The following is a 22930-nucleotide window of genomic DNA, read 5'->3' as shown; positions in this document are numbered from 1 at the left end:
ACAAGAGGAAAAGAAAAAAAAAAGAAAAGGGGACAAGAAAAAAGGAAGAGAAAAAGAAGAGAGACAATAAAAAATAAAAGAAAAAACAAAAGGGAGAGAAAAGACGTCAGACTCCAACGACACCCCCCCTGCTCCTTCAGGTAACTGCTGTGGACAAAGAACAAACAATATTCCATGAGCTCAGAGAAATAAAAGGCAGTCAGGGGAGCCTATAGGATTCTGGTTCATTTATTGAGTACATGACAGGTAAGACAGACGGACAGTGTAAAATCACATGTATTATTTGTACCTTAAAAAAATTACAATAAATTACTGAATAATTAGTAAAAGCCGTTTTACTAATGGCTGCTCTCCAGTGATGCAGGACAGAGGAGGCAGAGAAGTATGTACCAGCTGTGAATACGTAACAGAGAATGTCACAAGGAGGAATTAACACTGAGGAGCACACCGATTAGTGTTAAATGGGAACATCCAACCCAACGTGTCCTTCCCACCCGTGATACCCCCGGTGCCAGCCAAAAGCCATCCCAAACCTTTGCCTTCAGTGTGGGCTCTGCTCTCCCCCAGCAGCAGCAGGGTCTCTCTCCCATGGGTCTGGCCCCACAAGGGCAGGTGCCTGCCTAATGAGATGAATTTATCTGTAGGAACAGCATTAATTCTCCTTCCTCGGAGCGCACGCCCCACTACTAGAAGGCTAACTCTCTTTACGTTTCTTCTGGTCTTAATTGATTTAAAAGAGCAGTCACTCAGTCTCCCAGTTATTTCGCCTCTTGACTGGGAAGAGATCTAGTCTGTTGAGGTTTCCCTTAATGGGCTGGTGGCAGAGGGCCATGCTGCTTCGAGTTCTCCCTCTTTAGGGATAAATGCCCTTTGATGTGCAGCAGTTTCTAAGAGCACACCCATCGCTGGACTCTTTGAACATGAGATGTTCAGAAAGGACATGCCGGGCAGCTGCAGGTGGCAGAGCTCTCCTGCACATCTCCCTGTGCCAAGCATTGCCAAGGGCTGACCAATCGAGGGTTCTGAGGGGCCCTCCTAAAAATTGGACCCATCACTGGCTAGTGAAAACAGAGAATCAGCAAGAAATAATGAATCTTTTCTGTACCAGCAGGGAGAGTCCAGCAGACCAGTGTGTCACTGCCCTGTAACACTGAGGCTGATTCACCAAGTTCTAATTTAGGAACATATTCCCTCATTATAATGGTCATGAGCCCACAAATTGACCTAATATTACTTCTGCACTGAAGTCAAGCAGCTTGTGACTTCTCAGACCAAATAAAAACAATGGCTTTCAAAGGATTAGAAAAGCAAGTGCTAGAAAACCAGGTTTGTCTGAAAACTCCCGAATGCTGAAGGAGGGGAAAAAACCAAAAAAGGTGGTTGTGCACTATGAAAATGCCAAATCACGTCTGAAAGAAACCTGCAGATCAGAGAAACGCCTGTGTTTAGACCTCAGGGTGCTGGGAGCAGCGGGGCACAACTGCATGATAGCTGCTGAGTCACAGAACAGCACTGAAGGACTCACGAGACTATTTATAGGTCAGGGTCCTATAGCACTTGACTACACTGCGTTAGCTCTCGCGCTGGCAGGACGTGGTTTCAAGCCAGGCTGCATCTGCTGCGCAAGAACCGACAGCAAAGAAGGGCAGGCAAGGAGCAGTTACTGTCTGAAATAAAACTTCATTAAAATGAAAGATAGCAAAAGGCAGACATGCATAATTTATGGTGGTAATTCTATATGTCAGGGGCTATTAGGTTCTAATGGCTCTCGAGGATGTAAATCTAATTCTGGCAGCCAGAGTAGCCAAAGAAGCACCTACACAAAACAGTCACTGTCAGAAGCCCCTTATCGATTGGAATCTAATGTAATTGTGTAGTTACTGGTCTCTGATTAAACAAAAAAAATACCCCAAACACAAAATACCAAACCATCCTGCCATCTGCCACATTATCTCCCTGTTTTATCTCCCAAAGACAATTCCTGCTTTCTTGAGTTCACCCTGACACGGAGGAAAGTTCATAGTCACTGGAGGAACTGAACTGCCTCTCTACCTTCTTCTGATCTTTGATCTTTTGCAGAATGTTGACTTTTTTCTCAAAGTAGTTTACGAGGGCCGTTTCTGTCAGCATGGATGCCAAGATCTGCTCAAAGGAGATGGACCAGTCAGTATCAATGGTACTGCCGTACCTGGCAGCCGAACTACTGCCCTCACAACCCACCAGGACCGTGTCATCTGCAATGTCTTCACACTGCAGGGAGCCTGTGCTGACCATGGAGTAGGAAGACATGGACATGTCATCTTTGGTTTCATCATCTGATAGCAGCTGTAAAGGAGAGCCTTGTCCTTCCCCTGACCCATCTCCTAGAGTTTGGTTCTCCGGCTGTGTTTTTTCAGGCTGAGCATCGCCACAGGCTTTGTCCTCCTGGTCAGCTTGGGGTTGCTGCTCCACTGCTGAATTCTGACTCTGTTCAGATGTTGGTGACTCCTCTTCGCTCACAGGATCTTGGGGATTGTTTGCTTTGCAGTCCTCAGACTTCCTCATGGGCCTGTTAGAGAATTTTTTCCCAACCTCCCCAATTCTCAGGAGGAGACTGGCGACAGTGGCAATTGCATGGTACAGCTCTTGCTCCACCGGGTCCTCGCTGAACATGTTGTAAAGGGTCTTGCACAACTCTATGAATTGTTCCTTTAAAAGACAAAATACCCAAAAAAATCATACTACAGGCAGAAAAAAGGTGACAGTGGCAGATCACAGAGTATCTCAAGTTGGAAGGGACCCATAAGGATCATTGAGTTCAACTCCCTGCTCCTCACAGGATCACCTAAAACAAAGCCATGTGACTAAGAGCATCATTCAGATGCTCCTTGAGATGAAGCAACAAGCTCCATCTTGATTGACTCCTTGTGTTATCTGCCTCCCCACCAAGGAAACAGCAACTTATTGTACTGATTCAGAACAGTTCAATACAGGCAAACTCTTCTGTCTCTGCTGTAGGGGCTGAATTCAGACAACAGCCAGCAATTTCATAGTGGTGGGGTTTTTCCTGACAGATGAACAGAGTGCTCCCATATTCACATCTGAGAAAACCTGAAGTTTTACTTTTGTCTTGCTACTCTTTTGTGGTCAGTGTTTAAGCATTTCTGAACTGTTTTAAGTAGCACCCATCAAGGAAATTAGAGACAGAAAAGATCACACCAGTCATCAGACTCTCTTTCCTGTAACCACATACTTCACTCTCCCCCACGCAACTGTAACTTGAGGCAATGCAAAACCAAAAAACCCAAATAAGTTTGTATGACTAATGGCATATTTGAAACATACTGCTCTGGAGGGAAAACACAGATCACAGTTTTTATTGGAAAAATTGGTCTGGGAGGCAGAGAGAATCAAATACATTTGATCAGTGGAAACAAAGTAGTTTGTCCATGTCCACTGAGAAATTCAACACAAACGTGTGGAATTAGAGGCTTCTAAAGCTCACCAGCAGTGTGGAATTAGAGGCTTCTAAAGCTCACCAGACAGAACAGCAAGGAAATCTACAGGCAAGGACTGAGTGTGCAGGTAAAACAGCTGCACATGCTGCTGAATTCCCCACTGAGCTGTCAGTCACTTAACAGGAAACCTTCACATTCACTTCTTACCTGGCTCATTTTAGGGAGATCTTTAATGGTTTCTTTCTTGGACTCTTTTTCCTTGGCCCACATTCTTAGGTAGTATCTATAGTCCTGCGGACTGGTACCTTTCTCCTCTGCAAGGCAAGACCAAAGCCACTACTGTCAGGTGGTTAATGGTTTCAGACTTAAAAAGAGGATGCTGTGCCAGCAAAGATCATGATGGAAACAGGTTTTATTGATAGTTCAGGAAAGCATCTACCAGGAAGACTGCATTGTTTGCTGCTGGTTTATCTGAAACAGCTCAGTAGAGCAAGAATTTTAACACTGCTGCACCAGCTTGACTTGTCATAAATGAACTCTGTGAGCTGACAACTTACCAAGCATGATTTACAAATCTTATGATCTTGGTATGTAAAAGAGTTGGAGCAGTAGGACATGAGAGATGTATTTCCTGGCTCACATCCCACTTTACCTTTGTCCACAAGAGACACTGTGAAAGGTCTCCTTGATACAGCAAAGGACAACGAACGGTTCATAATACGAGAGAGGCAAGACTGGAATGTGGTCTATCTAAGACAAAATTACCTTTTTCTGGACCATTTTCATTTTTCCTCCCTTTATCTTCTTGGGTTTCTAAAAAAATATGGAATTATAAAAGAATGATTAATAGCTGATTTTCAACAATACAACGCAGGAAGAACGTTAAGACAACTCATATACAAATTAAAATCACACAAGAATATATTTAATAGAAGTTAGATCTCACACTCCCACATCACGTTTGGAGGAGTGAACAGAACAGGATGGAAGCAAAAGGCTAATGGGATAAACTGGATAAAAAGTCACACTGAAAAAGTGGGTTGAAGAGCTGAGGCAGAGGGCAGAACTCCTAAAAGAAAGGGTAAAACACAGGTATGAAAGACAGCTAAGCAATGCGATGGCATAAAGACAAAGAAGTTCAGTTATCCAAAGCAAGATAATGACTGGTAAAAAACCAAACCACCACTGAACACATACGTGACTAATATCCATGCTCACCATTATTCACTCACTGAACTGACACTTCAGGAATAATTTGCAGAGCCTGACTTCATGAACTTTGCTTCTAGTTCCCTACACTGTGGCTAGGATTCATAGGAAATCGTAGCTCAACCCAGACTTAAGTCAGCCATCTAGTACCAAACAGCACAACTACTTACTCACATTTTTTTTTATGTTCTGGTAAACATTCACCACAAATGACATACTTAGACCTCCTGCCTGACAATCTCCGTAAATTAGTCTACTAACAGTTTTACAATTCAACAACATGCATCCTTATTCCTTTAAATGAGAAGGCTGTGGAGGAGGCACAGGTACCAGCTACCCAGGCCAGCCACCCTAGCACCTCTCCCACTCCACCTTGAGCATATTTTCCCCTGCCAGCTTCTAGGGTGAGAAAAACTCAGCTGAAAGAAGCCAGACAAAACCTATTTTGACCAAGGTTGAAACTCAATAGGTAAAATATACTGAAAGATATCTAATTACTTATAGCACTTTATTCCTAGTGGGGATGTCATGAGAGAGGAGCAGCAGCGACAACTTCAGAGTATTTAAACCAGCACATTGGTGCTGGCAGATGATACCAGCATTATAGCCATGCTCAATGCATGCACATAATCCATGGACTGACCTTGAGACTCACAGTGCAGGCAGAAATCCAGCTCTGAGACAAAAGGAGATACTTGAGCAGCAGAAAAAGGGGTTGAGGGGAACAATATCCCAGATAAAACAGAAGAAAAGGCCAGACATAGACAGACACAGAGAAGGAAACAAAAACAAGAAGAGAGACAATGAGACTTGCATGAAAAACCTAAATCATGGTGGGAGACAGGGGCCAGTAAAAGCACACTGCTCCTCAGGAGTCTGGAAGTGTGCTTCAGAGGGGGCCTGCATGAAATGGGTGCTGAGCAGTTTAAGCTCCAAACTTCTTTCCCCATCATGCAACAAAGACAGCGAACTCAAGCACGCTGGCGACGTTAGCATACTGTCACCATGAGACCATGCCTTGGAAAAATCACTATTAACAGCACATGGATTTGTGCTGCAACTCCTGCCTACACTGAAAGGTAAAGGCAGCAGAGTGTTGTATTACCTTCTGTTGTAACATCCTCTGTGAAATAACTCGTGGCCTCCAAAGCAGACTCTGCCTCCTCTGGATTCAGAGCTGTAGTTAGAGAGAAGGAAATGTTAAGATCTCTAAGCTAATTGAACAGCAGTATCACCCACTTCTTCAGCAAAATTCATGCGGGTTCCCTTTTCAATTGCATGTTGAAACAAACCATGCTGAATGGCAGCAACATATGAAAGCAATCACTCACCTGGAGGCAGATGCAGTTTGTAAAGTACTTTGAGTTTTTCAGTGAGGTCACCATGGTACATTCCACCTGAGGAGAAAGAAAACCCCAAACAATTAAGAAGATAGCAATTAGGATAAAGAATTACCCTCTGCGCCCAGGCTCAAAACAGAACGAGTTCACATACAGTGAGGAAACACTAACTCCACTAAGTCCTGCGCAGAAGCAGTAAAAAAATCTACAGCAAAGCTGCACCTTGTTGGTTTGCCACCTCTCGTTTCCCAAAACAGGAGACTGCCCAGCAGCAAAAAGGCATCTCTTGTTCTGCCTGGGGCTCGCTGTAAAGCTGTCACCCTCCCCTCAGGATAGGGCAAACATCACTGTCTCCTGTTAGTTCTCTGCTTGGAAAAGGACAGAAGCAATTTTTGCATCATTTCCAAAACCACCACTTACTCATCCCTGTCACAAACTCCTTGAAGTTAATGAGAGAATCCCTGTTCTCATCCAGAAGCCGGAACAAACGCCCTGCCAGCACCGGTGTGTGTGCGCCACAGGACCAGGGGGTCAGGCTGATGAAGAGCTCTTTGAACTGCTCCATGTCGATGCGATACTGCTCCAGGTAGGGCAAACTCTGATCGCGGCGGGCAGCTGCAGCACGGTTGTTGCCCCAGTAACAGCTCATCAGATACTTTGCCTTGGGAGGGAAAGGATTAATAGGTCACATTATTCTACACTACAACAATCCACGAGAACAGAGACTTTGTCATAGCTCAAGGATGGCACTGAGTAAGCAGAGAAGAGACATTTCAAGACACACTGTTTATCTCCCCCATTATCCCTAGAGTTATTTCACTACAAAACAATACAAAATGAAGGAAGAGACAGGGATTTCACGAAAAGCAAAAGAACAATTTCAAGTGAAAAATACAAACCCCATGATTTTAGGTTTAAATGAAATGACACTCAGCCTTTACTGCAAAGGGAACATGCAGGATTTAGAACTAAGTCTCTTTTGGAATCTACAGCCCAGTTCAACTGAGTTTGCACTCAGTTTGCAAAACGGATTGTCAATATTTATTTGCAAAACTCATTGTCAATATTTCTCAATATAGAAGACTGAGATACCACATATAAAGAACTTTGTAAATGTGGGTGACAGAAATAAAATTAAATGAAACAATGCAAGTAGTAAAACTGTTGACGAAGGGGCTAATAACAAAAAGGTCTTATACAAACTGGGACCTTATTATTAGGTAATTTTTTAGAAGGAAAATTGCCTATTTTTAGTAATTTCATCACAGTGTGACAAAAAGGTCAATAGAGTCATGAGGAAATAATCTGGAATCTGTTTTTTTTCCTCTAACAAGGTAGTTTAAACAGATAGCTGAGATTGTTGCCTCTGTTCAAAGTCTTACTGGCCTTAGTAGATGCAGCTGGGTAACGTGATTCTTTTAAAAATACATATATTGACAAAAGGAGGCAAAGCACTTAAGTTATTTTGTCACAATTACAGAGCAAGTCAATGGCAAACTTGAAAAGAAAAACTGAAGAACAGTCAATCCTAGCTCCCTGTTCTAAGTGCTATGTGACATTCCAGTCCACTGATTCCATGATCTTTTTCTGAGTAAGCATCATTCAAACACTGCAAACATATTTTGCCCATCTTTGAAAAAACACTAAAAATCAATTGTATAGTAATAGGGCCAGTCTCACTGGCACCATCCATAACCAGGTATAACAGAATGCCACGTCTGTTTCTGGTAAGTTGGATTAAGAATCAAAGCAAAATCATTGCTTCCCTTTCAACCTATTTTGATACTTGTTCTCTCTGTGTCAGAACACATTCTTCTCCCTCTTAGCTTCTTACCTTGAACACTACATACAGCTCTTCTAGCTCTTCAATAGAGAAACCAATGTCACTAGACACAGCTCGGACCTATAGTTAGGGAGAAAATAGAGTGAACAATTCATTTCAAAGCTAGAAAAATCAAGTAAGACTCACTGAAAAGTCTGTAACACAAAGTGAAGTGCAAGGTGATATGACATAGGATGGGAGGGAAAACAACCATTTTGATACCTCCCATTGCTATGGATTACAGGTCAGGAAGACAGTTTCTGGTCAAGCAAAAACTGCTGAGGTTTTGAGCAGCTAGAAGAAATTACTGTGCTTGTTCATGCAGACGTGACTCTGCTGACTGTGTTGCCCCCACCTCTTGTTTTTATCTTCAGATGTTTGATTCAGATGCATTGAAAAACAACAGTGAAAGAAACACGTAGGTGAGGTTCTCCACCGGGGACATGGGAGACAATTTCAATAGATATGGATACTTCCCTATGGCCACAAACCCTTCTGTAAAATTCCCTAACGCACTAGCATACTCTCTAAATGGCAGGAAAATAATGATTTGTTACGTAGCTTTTCTCAGAGATCCCAGGCAAGCAGTCAAACAGACAGCACTAGGCAGTGGAGACTGTTACAAGGCCTATGAGTGGTTTTTATCTCCTTCCATGCCACGTATCTCATTCAATCATGCCCCAGCATTTCAATCCATTGTATTAGATTAACTAGAACCATGCGAAGAAGAAAACTGTAAATCCCTTATTCCAGTCAGTAAATCCATTTTTTTTCACATGAACTGCAATTCTCTAAGTCACTTAAAACTGGGTCTGCTACAGCACAAACCTTCCAGATGCTCACAGCAAAACACATTCCATTAATATGCCATTTGGTAGCTCATTCAATCTGGGAGTCACATACCACACTCTTCTTGGCTGTATCCTCCAGAGACTGGATCACTTTCAGCCTTTGCTTAAAACGCATTTGTTCTATATCATCTGCCTTCAGATTGCTAAATTTCTACAAGAAAGAAAGCAGACCAGGTCAACATTTCTCCTAAAGAAAGAAAAACCCCTGTTCACTTACATTCAACAAGTGTACTATGCTCTCAGAGATGATCTAAAACCCCTAGATGCCTTTTACCAGCAGCAAAAAGATGAGGAAAAAAAGCCTTGAGCTCTATTTCCCATTCATTTCCCTGTCCTAAAAAGGAGACATCCAGAATTCATGAGAAATCCAACATCAGAGGTTTCTAAAGAACAGCTGAAAGAGCATCTGTCAGGACTGACAGATCCTGTTCTGTGGCAGAGATCAGAGAAGAGAGAGGTTGTCATTTCTTCCAGCCCTGTTTTTTTGATAGGATCCATATGAGATTGAGCTAGAAACCCCAAAGTTAACAGGCTTTTCTGCTTGCTAGGTCAGACAAGTAAGATGAATTTGATGACATCCTTTTTTATAAAAGAAACCAAGAACAGAGACAGAAGATTTAAAGAAACAAGCAATAGAACCACCAAAATGATAGCTGCCCGACTGTAAGCAGCTGGAAGGGGACAGGATGAAGAACACGAGTTAGAAAGGGAAACGAACCCACAATTACCACAGTGTAGCAGAGAAGTGTCAAAGGCAGTTCTCCTGTCTGCATTCTTTCTACCATTTGGATATAAATTTCTTACTAGTTTGTTCTCAGACTGAATAATGAGGTACACCTCCACCAGCACAGAGGTATTTCAAGAGCATTGGCACCATTCTTGAGTCACCTTTGTATTACTGTAACGTGGATCTCAGAACAGGATTCCTGTGTACATGGACTGAGATGCTTCCATGTTTCCCTAGGACACCTCACAATTTTAAACTTCAATTTCCCTCCCCAACTCCCCAGCACTGACAAACCTCACATGCAAGTAAGAATGGAGACTTTTTTGGCAAACCAGGAAGAAAACTCTGGTCTGTAATTTCTACTTATTTGCAGTCTTTGTTTTAGTTTCCACTAGGGTTGGGGAGACTCTTTGTAATCCACTACAGCCAAAAGTGTTAGGCTCTACTCACATGAACAGGAAGATTAATGGTCTGGGCCTGCACTCCTTTAGCACCTTAAGCTATGAACACTGCTAAAATTCTGGCTGCAGAAAGTATAAAATTCGATGGTAGTGGAGAAAAACCTCTTGGGCAGAAACTAAGCCAGAACCTTACCTCATAGGATGTTTTAATGAGTTCAAAGATGTCGATTTCAAGTGGCGGGTCATCTCCACTCGTCAATAAGGCGTGCAAGTGGGGAATAGGGGGAGAGACACTCTGTCTGTTAACTACGTTGTCCAAATATCTGTATGGAAAAATAGAACAGATCCAGGACTCCAGGATTAGTATCCAGGAAAGAAGTAATACTCTAAATGCATCATTTTCAACTTTTTACTATCATTAATCTAAATACATAGGAAAATTTAAGTTTTCCCAGCTAACCTGCAATATACCCTCAACATATCTGAAATAAAGTTGATTTTCATCCTATTTTGGGTGTATCTGCTATTTTTAAAGTGGGCTTCTAGCAGTAAACTGAAGATCTTGCTGCATATAGAAGAGATTCACATTTCAAACAAGAACACCTTACATTTACTAGACTTGGGAGATCCCTGCCTCAAAGTTTTGTGTTTCTAGAAGGCTATTTCTTCCAGGATCTGTTCTTAATAGATCAGAATTCTGTGAATTTCAGATAAACAACCCTTCTGAGTTCAAACTCAAACTGAGAAGCAGCAGTGCATTATGCTGCAAAGCAAACAATTCCAGAAATATGGGATTCCTCCTTACTTGAGCCAAAAATTAATTCAGCTGTTGCTGAAAGCAATAGCAAACCTCTCTGAAGCTCAAGTTGTGTCCTATAGCGTTACCTGTGACCTGCTCTGTAATGGAATTAAGTAGAAGAGACGATGACTAAAAGGGTACCGTTACTATTCAGTTATAAATAAGAACAACAAATGGTACCTGCCCAGAATAGTCATGGCTTCACCTTCATCGCAGCACTGTAACAGCTTCTCCACGTTGGCATCAAGTATGGCCAATGACACTTGCAAGATAAACTTGATTCCCTCATAGAAAAAACAGTCAACAATGACCACGGCACTCTCAAAGGGCATGACACTGAGAAAGAGAGTGAGAAACCAGGAAAGGGATATGGTGGAAATCACTCCCAGGTCCTGCATCTTTTCTGACAGCTGTGGAAGATATTCTCGTGTAAGTTCTTCAAAGATGCCTTGGTCCACCAGTGCACCTGGGAAAACAAACAAAAACAACCCTAGAACTCCAATTGGTGGTATCATAGTACTATACTTAAGCTAATAAATTACTAAATGAAAGAACATGAGTTCTCTTTGATGTCTTGTAAGCCTCAAGATCAGAACTAAAATTAACACATTTATTGAGATTTGTTCCCTGTTCTCAATAAAACCAACATATTTAGATAAAGACTATTCCTATATTGCAGAGTATCCAGTAACAGAATTTCTCCTTGATCTACACATTTAGATTACTGATATTGTAGTATTTACATCAAACCATACTCTTTAAACTGACCAACTTTAAAAGCCCATGAAGCGGTGCTTTCAGTAACCTTTCCTGGAAGCCTATTCCAAAGATTTAATACAACATTCAGATGAGTAAAAAAATAATCCAATAATTTTCTTCTAGATATTTCCTGGAAGCCTATTCCAAAGATTTAATACATCATTCAGATGAGTAAAAAATAACCCAGTAATTTTCTTCTAGATATGCCTCCTGACTGCTAATGATCCCTCCTGCCACCAATTTTTAGTGACTTCATCTTCCTTGTCACTACAAGGTAGTATTACTGCCTTGGCAGCCTCTAGTGTCTCTTCCTGTCTCCATCACACACCTGCAACTTTAAAGCCAACGGGGTTGCGCTTCATCATCATTAAAATGCATCACATTTAATTCATTCTGAACAACAAAACGATCCTGAGAGACGCTGGTGCAACTGTAGCTGAAAATCCAGGCTCCAGCATGATTTTGATGAAGACTCACCCACTACTCTCGTGTTGTAGTAATCTGGCAACATCCGCTCACATAAAGCCACCAGGAGCCAGAAAGCCTCTTCCTCATTGCAGTACAGCAGCAGTACAGATGTCACAATGTTCATGGCCTACGAGACAGCAGAGTTGAACACACAGATATAGGACAGAAACATGAAGATGTTCAAGAAAGCACTGTCATTACAGGCCAAAACTTAAAAAGCATGAACACAGCAAAACTGTCACTAAGAGTCATATCTATTTCCAGCTTTTACTGGTGTCTGAGTCAGTAGACGACCTTGAGTCAATTTACCTTCCTGTTTCAGTTCCTCTGCTTGTGAGGCAGCAAATAATATAACCACTTTTTGTCAAGCATTTTTGTTTATCAATGTGACTAAGCATAATTTTCAAAGTTTTCATAAAAAGCTTTGTAACAATTTGGTCATAACTGAATAACATAATGAGAACCACTAATACCAAAGCAATACACAAAATGAAACTGAGTTTTCCACCCAGTTGTTTCACAAACCAGCAACTGGCTTCGTTTTCAATATACTGCCCAGGGGCATCATCACTTACTTGATTTAATTGCCCTTTTTAATGAAAGCAGAATATGTTTTTGCTGAACTAGGGAAAGCTCCAGCAGGAAAACTAGTAAAAAACTGTCATTACACCCAACAGAAATGCACAAAGTCTATTTAAACGGTGCATCCAAAGGCGAGTTGAGAAATCTTGCAACATTACCACTTCTTTCCTTCTCTCATACCACCGCGTTGACAGTATGAAGGGAAAGCTTGAAACTGAACAAAAAACTGCAGAAAAAGTCCAAGTCAATAATGGTCACCGTGTAGGACTAACAAGTCTAAGACTTCTTTCTTACCTGACAGTACCCAATTGTTGGATTTCTGAATGCATAAGCTGTTAAGACTCTCCGGAGGGCAGCAATTCCCAGCTCATTCTGGAAGGCAGGATGTTCTGGCATAGAACGGTGCAGATCTCTCTCAATTTCCTCTGTAGCAAGATTGTATTTCCCCATTGACTTTTCCACAAGATCTGCATAGTAACCAGGATGAGTCACCATCTCATTCCATGCCCCTGTAACGACAAACAAACACTGCTTCACCTCTTGAGCTTTGGAACACAGATTTTATGCCCACAGTTTCAGAAAAGAGGCAGCCAGGAAGCGCTACATGAACTCATCAACTATAAATAGGTAGGAAAGTTTAGTAATAAACTCATTGCTAAATCATCATGTTAAAGTCTAGGTCCCAACACTGAAACGCAGACAAAAGGAGGCCAAAGAGCTACTACAGTCATAAAGAAAGTAATCTCAGGAATGCAATCACTGCATTTTTTCACAAAAACACCATGAAGTATCATTCAGGTGGAGTTAACCTGTGATTAATTTCTTCTGAAATGAGCTTTCCCTTTGACATGTGCAGAAAGCATACTCCTGCTTAGTTGTCAAAGTATCCAGCACAACCTCCTACCTGAGAAAAGGAGCCACAGCTCTCCCCGAAGGTTCTCTGGGATTCCTTTTTGCACAAGCTCCCTCGTCTTGGCAGTGCGATACATACACATCCCCCGCCCATATTCAAAGAAATGAATGTTCCAGGACTCTTCTTTCATCTTCTCCTTTGCCTTCACAGGAACAAATATGGCCATTTTAGGAGATTAATGCATTTTAATGTTTGTAGGATGGGTAATTCCTGGGTATACTCAAGCCTACACTTCACAAGAGAAATACACTGTGACATTTAAAGCCTTTCTTCTGCCTGCTGAATAAAAGGGTATATGCTAATCTACACTGTTTTAAATCAGTTCTGACCTTGCTTAAAAGTCAAGTCTTTACAAGGCGTACATGGGTTGTGCATTACACCTTGTAATCTCTACACAAATGCAAGCAGAATCATGGCCTAAGACAATTAACTACCAAGCAGAGATACCAGTTCTCTGCTTTCTTCATCTGAAGAAATTTAGTTCTTCACTGACACAAATTTACATCCCAGAAGCACAGTAACACTAATTTCTCAGTCTCTCATCAAGTATCTCAGGTATCTCAGTATTCATAAAGTAAGCTGAAGGTCAGGTTACATCTATGCAGCACTATCACTGTGACAGACACAGCAGTGATACTGCAGGAACTTACCAAGGATAAAATCCATTTTCAGTCTTAGAGCAGGACAGGGCATCTGCAACCTACTGCAAACTATTTAGAGTTAATTGTTTGAAGTTAAAATATTATTCACCCCTTTGGGTCCCAAGAGCTCCTCGGAATTTCTTCTGAAGAGTTTGAGTAGTCCCTGCGAGGCTGTTGGCACTTCCCCGGCAGAGAAGCCGACAGGTCGATTGCCGAGAGCAGACGTGGGGCTAACGGCCAGTGGGCTGCTGGAAGGCAGCTCTGGAACCTCCTGAACAACAGAAGAGAAAACATCTGAGCTCAGGCACCCTCCTTCCTCTGCTAACTGTCTAACAAAGAGACATCATTTGCTGGTAATGAGCACTGTTACCACACTGTAAGGAGCATTACTCTGGAAAGCTGACAAAAGCTCCTCCCCACTATTCCCTCAGTACCTCGCAACCAGGCTCAGCCAAATTCCACTTCCATTCCCTGTCGCTGCTGCACGGTTTCTTGGATGGTGTTCTCTGTAAGAAGTCAGAGATTCTCTGTACCAAGAAATCTCGGTCTTTCAGATTGGCAAACAAGAAGGTCATTTTACTTTTAGTGCTGATGGACAGAGGGCTGGGCAAGACATTGGAACTATCTGCTTTCTCAACTATTGTCACCTAGAAGACAAAGATAAGGGCCATTTGGATCTAGCAGATTCTCCATTATCTATAAAGCACTGCACAAAAGCCAGCAGCACACAAAAGCCAGAAGCACACAAAAGACAACAAAGGCCTGTAGTCTTAATATACAGCTGAGAAATCCTCACCTCCCTGAGAGGAATGATGAGGTGACAGGCCTCCTCTGCCTTGCTGGCAAAACAGATGTAATTGTTGGAAACAAACATCTGGCCAGGAATATGCATCTTGTTGAAAGGTGTCCACAAGGTACAGTCTGTATGTCCATCCAGGCATTCATCCTTGGGCAACCGGAAAGTGGCACGGTAGCACTCATTTTTGGCTCGAGCATCCAGGTCTCTAGGGAAAAGTAAAGAGGAGTTCCCAGAGGCTTTTTTTCTCACTCAAAAAACCCACTCAAACACTAATGTTAAGTGTTTGTTCCAATCACAGCCTTCAGATTGAGCTGTGTATTCTTAGTATTCACTTCTCTAACTGAGATGCCACCCCTTATCTGACTCCTCTTTCAACCTTCAGACATGCTTCACTGACAAGGTATGTCCTGCAATACAAGATAAAATATGCAAGTGCATCTGTGAAAGTTAAATGTTACATCAGATTCTGGAACTGCAGAGAACAGTCCCCAGTGGGAGGACTTATTACAATATAAATGTATATTACTTTTTACATATATTCAATTTCAGACAAAGGGGCTGATGTAACTTTCTTCTCTCACATTTTTTTGAGCAGGATTTTCAACAGTTTCTAATTGAAAACTACTTCTGACAATGCCTAGTCATGCATGAAAAAGACATGAGGGTGTGTGTGAATTCAGTACCAATTTGGGATGGAAAAAAAAAAAAAAAAAAGAACAGGCAGAGGACTAATGACTGCAATAAGTGATGCAGCCCCTAGAGTAAGAAAACCCCAGTGGCCCGTAGGAGCTACACAGTAATGCAGATTTATTACTACAATCCCCTGTTATCTGTCTTCTCCTCTCACTGCTGGAAACATATACCTTTTTAGTGCAGAGATGTTCTTAAGAGGCTTCCTGGGCTTTGGGAGGGACTTGTCCTGGAGGAAGCTCTCATTATCCAATAGCTGCCGCATAGCAATGTTAGCCAGCTGCTCCATCAGCTTGAATGTCTCGTTGATATTGAGAAACATGGAAAAATAAAGTTCATTGTCCCTTGTGCTTACTTTAATGCACTCAGGGAACAGCAGGGTAGCATTTTTTTCTAGCTGGGTTACATCCACCCACTGGATCACCAGTGTAACTGGGGAAAAAAGTTCAAAAAAACTACTATTACAATTCAAGGCAAAACAACTAACAATCAGAAATGAAGCTCTAGTAGCAAGTAAGCTCTCAGTGTAGCAGCATTCTTCCCCTCTTACAAATGGACAATTCTTTTCTTCATACTTTTACTGGGTCCTTCAAAAATACTTGGAAATAATCTTTGGGATTAACTAGACTAGAAATAATGCAGTTCCAGAAGGACCACCTTCCATCCAGTGATTGCTTTCAACTAAAATTACTCAAGATTTCATTCCCCTTTCCAGCAAATTAGCTTTCGACTCAGGAGTTCAAGCTTTGTAAATACTGGGTACTGGCAGTGGTTCAAAATAAAATCGATCAAAGTAAAAATATTGCTTGATTCTCTAATCCAGTTAAAGTAAAACTTCAGGTGTACTTGTACAACTTGAGAAATGTTTTGAAAAATGACTCAGGCACTCAGTCTAGACAGCACTGAAGTGCCAACAAGCGCAAGGACTGATCTATGCATTGAGCTAGAGCTCAAAGGACTCATAAAGGAAAAAACCTGTCAGCTTAAAAAAAGTTCACGCAAAAGATCAATTGCATCAAGAAGATCATGGGCAGAAAAACAACTACAAGGCTTGTAACTCACCCTCTTTGCCCAGCAGGAAGGAGTAGAAACAGAGGTGGTTCACAGTGAGGTACAGCCAACCCTGCCTGGGCACACGCCCCTTCCAATAGCTGCAGGAATAGTAATTGACCAACTTCTCCACCTCGGGCATCCCAAACTGCTTCCGCATCTTCAGTTCAGCCTCTTTGAATTTACCTGGATCCTCTTCACTCTGGGGCTGCTCATTCTTGTTCTCTTCAGCAATAATTCCCTGAAAGGACACGGGGAGGAGAGAGAGAAGAAATGGCAGGGAACACGCCTGCTGACAGACATAACACACAGCAAAAGGTCACAGTGGCAATCCAGAAGACATTAAAAAGAAACACGACACAGCAGTTATCATTTCTCCTGTCACGTTAGAGAAACAGTAAAGACATTTAGAAAGAGCATTCAGATAATCAGGGAGTCTATGATCTGGGATCTACTCCTGAACACATGCAGCAAATGTTGATGTTTAACAGTTTGAATTTCTCATGGCTGGCCTGGTAACAGCTTGAACACCCTGCAGGAGAACTGAAGTCTACTTTCACTTGCAAGCATGCTTCAACAGGAAGAAGATCATCTGCCAGGAAGGGCACAACTCTGCAGTCTGTCAGATCTTGACTGGCCAGAAGGAAAAACAAATGACCACAATCTCTCTCAGACACACGCGCACAATAGAAGATACAAAGAATCTGACTGGAGTACTGGAAAAAGACTCAAATTGTTGCTGTGCGATAAAAAAAACCCTGGTATATTTAAGTTTTCACTCTGGAGAACTTGTGGGGTGGGAATCTCAAGTGTTTTAACTGCACAACAAGCAGAGACACCTGACTCAGAAGTCAGTGGAAGTTGGGGTACACTTCCTTTATATCCCAGATGAAATGGTTTCTAGATCATCATGGCATGGACATTCATTGCAAATTAGAATTCTCTCTCCCTTATTATTTGCTACATGAACCCTCGTTTAACATTCTGTCTGCATCAAAGGCATAATCTCTAAAGATTTGAAAGAGGCATGGTACTTTGCTTAGTAGGAGCATCCTAAGCAGGCTGTTCCTTGAGATCTGCTGCTCATAATAAGCTTCCCCCCCACCCAAATACATTTGTCCAGTGTTATAGCTGCAGTGTGATGGTGATAACACAGTACGTATGTACGTCTGAAAAGAGAGCAGAGAGAAGTTTTGCAACAAACTCTTGCTCCCACCCCTCCCCAGGGTAAAAAGTTCTTAACACCACCTCCCCATTCCTTCTCAGGATCTGGAAGTCCCTCAGGGAAACATGTCACTTACATGTATCTTCCCCTTGACAAAGGTGGTGATGTCTTCTTCATTATCAAAGATGGAGAGAGTCTGCAGTAAGTTATTTTCCAGCCACTCCCAATGCTTTGTGATCTCTTTACGGGATGATCCTAAGTGAAGGGGTAAAAGATGGGAAGAGCAAATTAAAAAAAGAAATCAGAACAAGGTCTTTTTCCCCCCGAGTTTACAGCAGGAAACTAGCAATTACCTAACAGCGATGAGGACAACCCAAACACACCAACTGTATACTTGTCAAGGATATTTTACATACACCAACATTATGCTTCTAATGAAATGTCTCCATTGCGACCAAAGATAATCAGTGTGCTACCAAGAGACCATCCTATTTGCCAGCACACACCAAACACAGCTTTTTTCCCCCAGACAAAAAGCATTCTTATGTTCCAGATAAGAAGCACTCTTTTAATTCCTGTTATTCTAGAATAAAAATAACGAACTTTCAGAGAACCTTGACACTTCAGAACAACTGAAGCCTTTACACCTTCAAAGAGGTTCCATTTTTCACAGGCAATGGTCAGCAGAGAGCATACAATTCCAAAACAAAAAGCAACCAAAATAGCCACATCAGAAAGTTTCTTTGCTTTCTTAAATAAAAACGTCTCAGTAAAACTTCTATCAGTTGGCTGTCTTTAACCATACAGTACACAAGAGTCCATAAAGGATAAGCTTCTCTGTGTAACCAACATAAGGAACTTTTCTATAGAAAGTTGCTTTAGTTATTTGCCATTAATTATTTCAAAGATTTGTGTTTACTAGAAGATTTCATCTTCTCTATCAACAGCTATCACTGTATTCTCTTGTAGACAGAAAAAAATGCAGAAGAAATAAAAGCAGCAGTTCATTTTTTTAACAAGATAAGAAACATCGTTACATGCAGACAAAAAGAAATCTGTTTAAAAGCACATCAAAGACGCTTGTAAGTTTCTCTTTGCCAAATTCCAGTAAATTTATCTTCTGAAGTTTCATACAAAAGCAGTGGGATATCTAAAAATGTTAACAGCATGACTCCCACCACTCAATTTCTCCGCAAGCACATTAGACCCCTCCGTGTGGTTAATGACAAAAGAAGAAAGCAGCAGAACACACCAGCGGTTCCCTAAAGCTATTGCTCTACTTGACTTTCCTTTTCAAGAGCAATGAAATAGTCTTCATGTATTTGTAGTTGGACACCTAACCACAAAATCCAACGCCAGCTAATCTGTGGTTTCAGAAGCAAAAATAACTCCAGGACCTGAAACCAAGAACTGGAAGCCAGTAAGCTGTCTTGTCTCAACGGGCCGCAGGGCGATGAATTTGAGTTTGCGTGCACAGCCCAATGGAGCAGACAACAAATATTTTTTCTTTTGCCTCTGTGTATAAGTTTATTTGACATCTGTCCTAGCCATCCGACAATGTTTTTAAAGAATAAATGATTTTGAGCAATACGAAATGGTTTCTTTTAAGGGCACAGAATTATCAAATACAGGATGCTCTGCCTGTGGAAAAAACCCACAGGTCCAGTAACAATGGCAGGGGAATAGAGTCTGCATTCTGTTTTGTTTCATCAGCTGTATCTCTCACCAAGTGACAGCAGACAAATTGCTAAAATAAGCCAGGCCTCAATAATTGACATCTTTCTAAGAACAGCATTAGAATGATATGCAGGAAAGAGTAAAATTCTGCGGTTCCTACAAAGAACAGAGTGCTGAAAGGTGAAGCTGCACACATGAACAGAATGATGCCCGCTAGTATTTACAATTTATCTTGTGTAAATACAAGAATGCATTTTTCAATTAAAGAGCCATATACATTTTATAACTTTAAGTGAATGCCAGTACTTTTCCTTTTACAGTTTACTTTGGATGAAGACAATATATTTACTCCCATATAATAACTTATCAAACTCCATTTGGTTGTTATATAGGTCACCTCATTTTACCATCCTGTGTTACTTAAAAGTACCTGTGATATAGAGAATATCAACTACGGCACTCCTGAACTGTAGAATAATTGAGTGTCAATATCCTACAAAATTTCAGATTTGCACCGTATGGGCCCACTAAATATTCTTCTTTTTTTCTATGCAGTTTCTGGCCTGACATTTTTTTCCCTATTTCTCTGCATTCTCCTTGCTCAAAGGGGAAACTGATTTTCTGTGAAACACAGCAATTTTTAAACCTCTCTTCTTCTGCAGAATTTAAGTAGCTCTGCAAGGAAGAATACTGTTTTGGTTGCCTGGGGAGAAGATGGGAACAAGGAAAACAAGACATCAACATCTGTGGGCTTTGCAAATGATTACTTCATGCTCAGATTTTACGTCTCAACCACAAAGTGAGAAGTGAAGATTCTTATTATAAACAAGGATGGTCTAACAAATATGTCTGAAGACATTATCTCTTTAGCCACCAGTAGGATCTAAAGCCTCCATCAAAGTTCATCACCAGATATTAGAAGGTTGTACCGTGGTATTCTAATATAGCATTTACACTTCTGAAGTAAAAGAGGGCAATGATTCTTGATGTTTTTGAAAATATTACTGTAATATATTCTACAGATATAGTATCTCTATAGAATCATAGAATCGTCTAGGTTGGAATAGACCCTTGGGATCATCGAGTCCAACCATCTACCCTATTCTACAAAGTCATCCCCTACACCATGTCCCTTTATACATCCATTACAAACCAGAAATAGCAGAAAAAAATAACTAACAGAAAAAACTAAATTGGATCAAGACAATAAAGAGTGTCTGGCACCTTGAACGACCTCACATGTTCCCATGTCGTACAGTGTTCCTGGTAACCAGGTTTTGGCACAACACTCACCGTCCCGCAGCGATCTTACCATCACGGTTTGATTCTCTGAACAATCAGACTATGACCTTGCAAACAGACACACCATGAAAGAAAGAAAATTCATAACATCTGCAGAAACGGAAGCTTTTACAGAGCCTTATGTTCCTAAACTGCAGTTTAAACAACACCAAGAAGTTCTGTGATTTCTGGCATCTTCCGCTACCCCACCAGAAGGTCTAGAAAGTTTCCTGAGCAGTGACAGAATACTCTGATGTGGGATAACCAATCATCTGAGCCAAAGAGACAACACACTAACACAAACCCAGCCCCTGACAAGAGCCACACCAGTACATACCACATGCCACTGCCCAATACACTTGAGAGTCCTGAGTCTGGTGCAGAATACGGTACGGGGCAACTCTGGCACTGGAATCCAAAACCACGTCTAATGTTCCCACAAGAAGACCTAGGAGGCAAAGAGAGAGAAAGTAAAACAACGTAACAGCAGAACGAAGAATTGGGTTAAGCAAAAATACAGGATCAACACTACAGAAAAATGCTGACGCCCATATCATGTACGCAGTGATGGGAGAACAACGGGACTTGGTTGGGAAAATGAAGTCTTAAATCCAGTCTCTCCAGTAAGAAATTACCTATAAGCCAACTACAGCAAATCCCACTGGTAAGGGATAAAGTTTAGACGGCAATTAAATGTCTACTAAACCTCATTAAATCCTCTGCCTTCCTAGGAGAGTTTTCTAATAAAAGTCAAATGTATTTTCCTCTGTGGGGTTTCTGTTGCTAATAGTGATTCTTAAGCCTACTAAACTAAAACACGAAGAGTTTTCAATGCTGCGTCTTTCAGCATCACCTATGCAAACAGCAGGCAGGATAACTCATTCAAAATGGAATCAAATAGCTCTAGAAAAACTGGCATTCACAGCTTTCAGTGACGTTTCTAGAAGCACTTTAATTAAACAAAGAATGTAGAGAATCAAAATACGGTAATGCAGAAGTTAAAGTATTTTTATACGATGTTAAATAAAAAAGCAGGCACCTCCAGAATAAATGCTGACAGCCACTGGAGTTCGTAAAGCAAATCCATTTATTTAAATTAAATCTATTTACTAGATAAATCAAATATCTGAGATGAAACTTCGCTTTGTTATTCTAGATAATGTACTATGAGCGATTTTAACGCAAATTATTTTTGCTACATCCTCATGACTAAAAGTTTTCTAACATTAGAACTTGAAGAGGGAGCATGGTTGCTCCTCTGGATTGCTATCTGGAAGGCCCAGGCTCGATTCCCTTCCCTCCTCCCTATGGTTTGGGTAAGTCTGGGCAAACTCATCCCTATCTCACTCATCACCACAAAACATGCTACTTCCTCCCCTTTATCTCTCTCAGCTCTCCCAAAGCAAGTACTAGATTAGGAATGTACCACTGCACACAGTTTAAGAGAAGCACCATCCATAGCAAGCTCATCTGGTAATCCTTAAAACAAACACATACGTATCCAGCACCGTGGGATCTCCGTTTGGCTCCAGGTTTCTGCTGCAGAGTTTTAGGCAGAGGATGGATTAAAAAGTCATTTTGAACACTTCCTATAACAACACGGAATGTGTCAAATGCTAACATATGGACCACTAACAAGCCATGTTTGAGACTTTCAGTATGACAGCAACTCAAACACCTTTCCCGCTTGGCTGAATATCCACTTTCTAACTCTAAAATGTCAACCTGCAGTTGTACAGCTCCTTAAGGAGGAGGACACGTGGCTTTTAACACGTAGGAGCTCTGAAGAAGACTCTCTCCCTGAGCTAAACTCGCTCAAGAAGTAAACTGGCTCAGAGCTAAAACCATTTAAGAATAGATCAGTTTAAATGTTTCCAGAACAGCACCAGGTATCACTTCTTCTTGTAAAAACCTGGGAAATTCCAGCATATGCTATTATGCCAACATGGAAAATTACACAAGTAAGTTATGCTATTTAAACCAGAGCCATCCAAATAATTTAAAATATCATGAAAAGATGAAATACGCTAAGGATGTTTACCATCTGCGTCATTTCTGTAATTAGCATCTTTGGTTAACAGGGCTAATACATGAAACCGGTTGTGCATAATTCAGTAATGTAAAAAAAAAGAGAGTTTTTATTATTCACAGAATTGATCTTTGGTTAACAGGGCTAATACATGAAACTGGTTGTGCGTAATTCACTAATGTAAAAAAAAAAGAGTTTTTATTATTCACATAATTGTGTATGTGCTTTGCTCATAGAAGGGGGGTTTAAAAGCAAAGGGATTTTTTTTTTGGGGGTGAGAGGGGTGTCGT

General features: G+C 41.2%; 1 protein-coding gene across 2 annotated transcripts; it reads right to left on the bottom strand.

Annotated features, from left to right (window-relative positions):
- Positions 1-212: 212 nt before the first annotated feature.
- Positions 213-22677, bottom strand: TBC1D9B (TBC1 domain family member 9B). 2 transcript variants are annotated; one of them, XM_014948091.1, is made up of 21 exons: positions 20949-22677; positions 17790-17908; positions 16501-16729; positions 15612-15870; positions 14746-14953; positions 14384-14596; positions 14059-14220; positions 13300-13450; positions 12690-12904; positions 11823-11940; positions 10767-11052; positions 9981-10110; positions 8712-8810; positions 7821-7889; positions 6407-6647; positions 5978-6043; positions 5752-5823; positions 5290-5340; positions 4203-4250; positions 3645-3751; positions 213-2688 (listed from the first exon to the last, which is right to left on the bottom strand). In XM_014948091.1, exons 1-21 carry the CDS (start codon positions 21166-21168, stop codon positions 1996-1998), a joined length of 3756 nt encoding a protein of 1251 aa, XP_014803577.1. In that variant the 5' UTR covers positions 21169-22677; the 3' UTR covers positions 213-1995. The 2 variants fall into 2 exon arrangements, with proteins under 2 accessions (XP_014803577.1, XP_014803578.1); XM_014948092.1 differs by lacking the exon at positions 5290-5340 and having other exon boundaries at positions 20949-22675.
- Between the last annotated feature and the right edge of the window lie 253 nt (positions 22678-22930).

Source organism: Calidris pugnax, unplaced genomic scaffold (assembly GCF_001431845.1).
Source record: "Calidris pugnax isolate Ruff unplaced genomic scaffold, ASM143184v1 scaffold27, whole genome shotgun sequence".
In the NCBI taxonomy this organism is placed as follows: Eukaryota; Metazoa; Chordata; class Aves; order Charadriiformes; family Scolopacidae; genus Calidris; species Calidris pugnax.
Note: the sequence above shows the minus strand (reverse complement) of the source record. Positions and strands in the feature narration are given on the sequence as shown.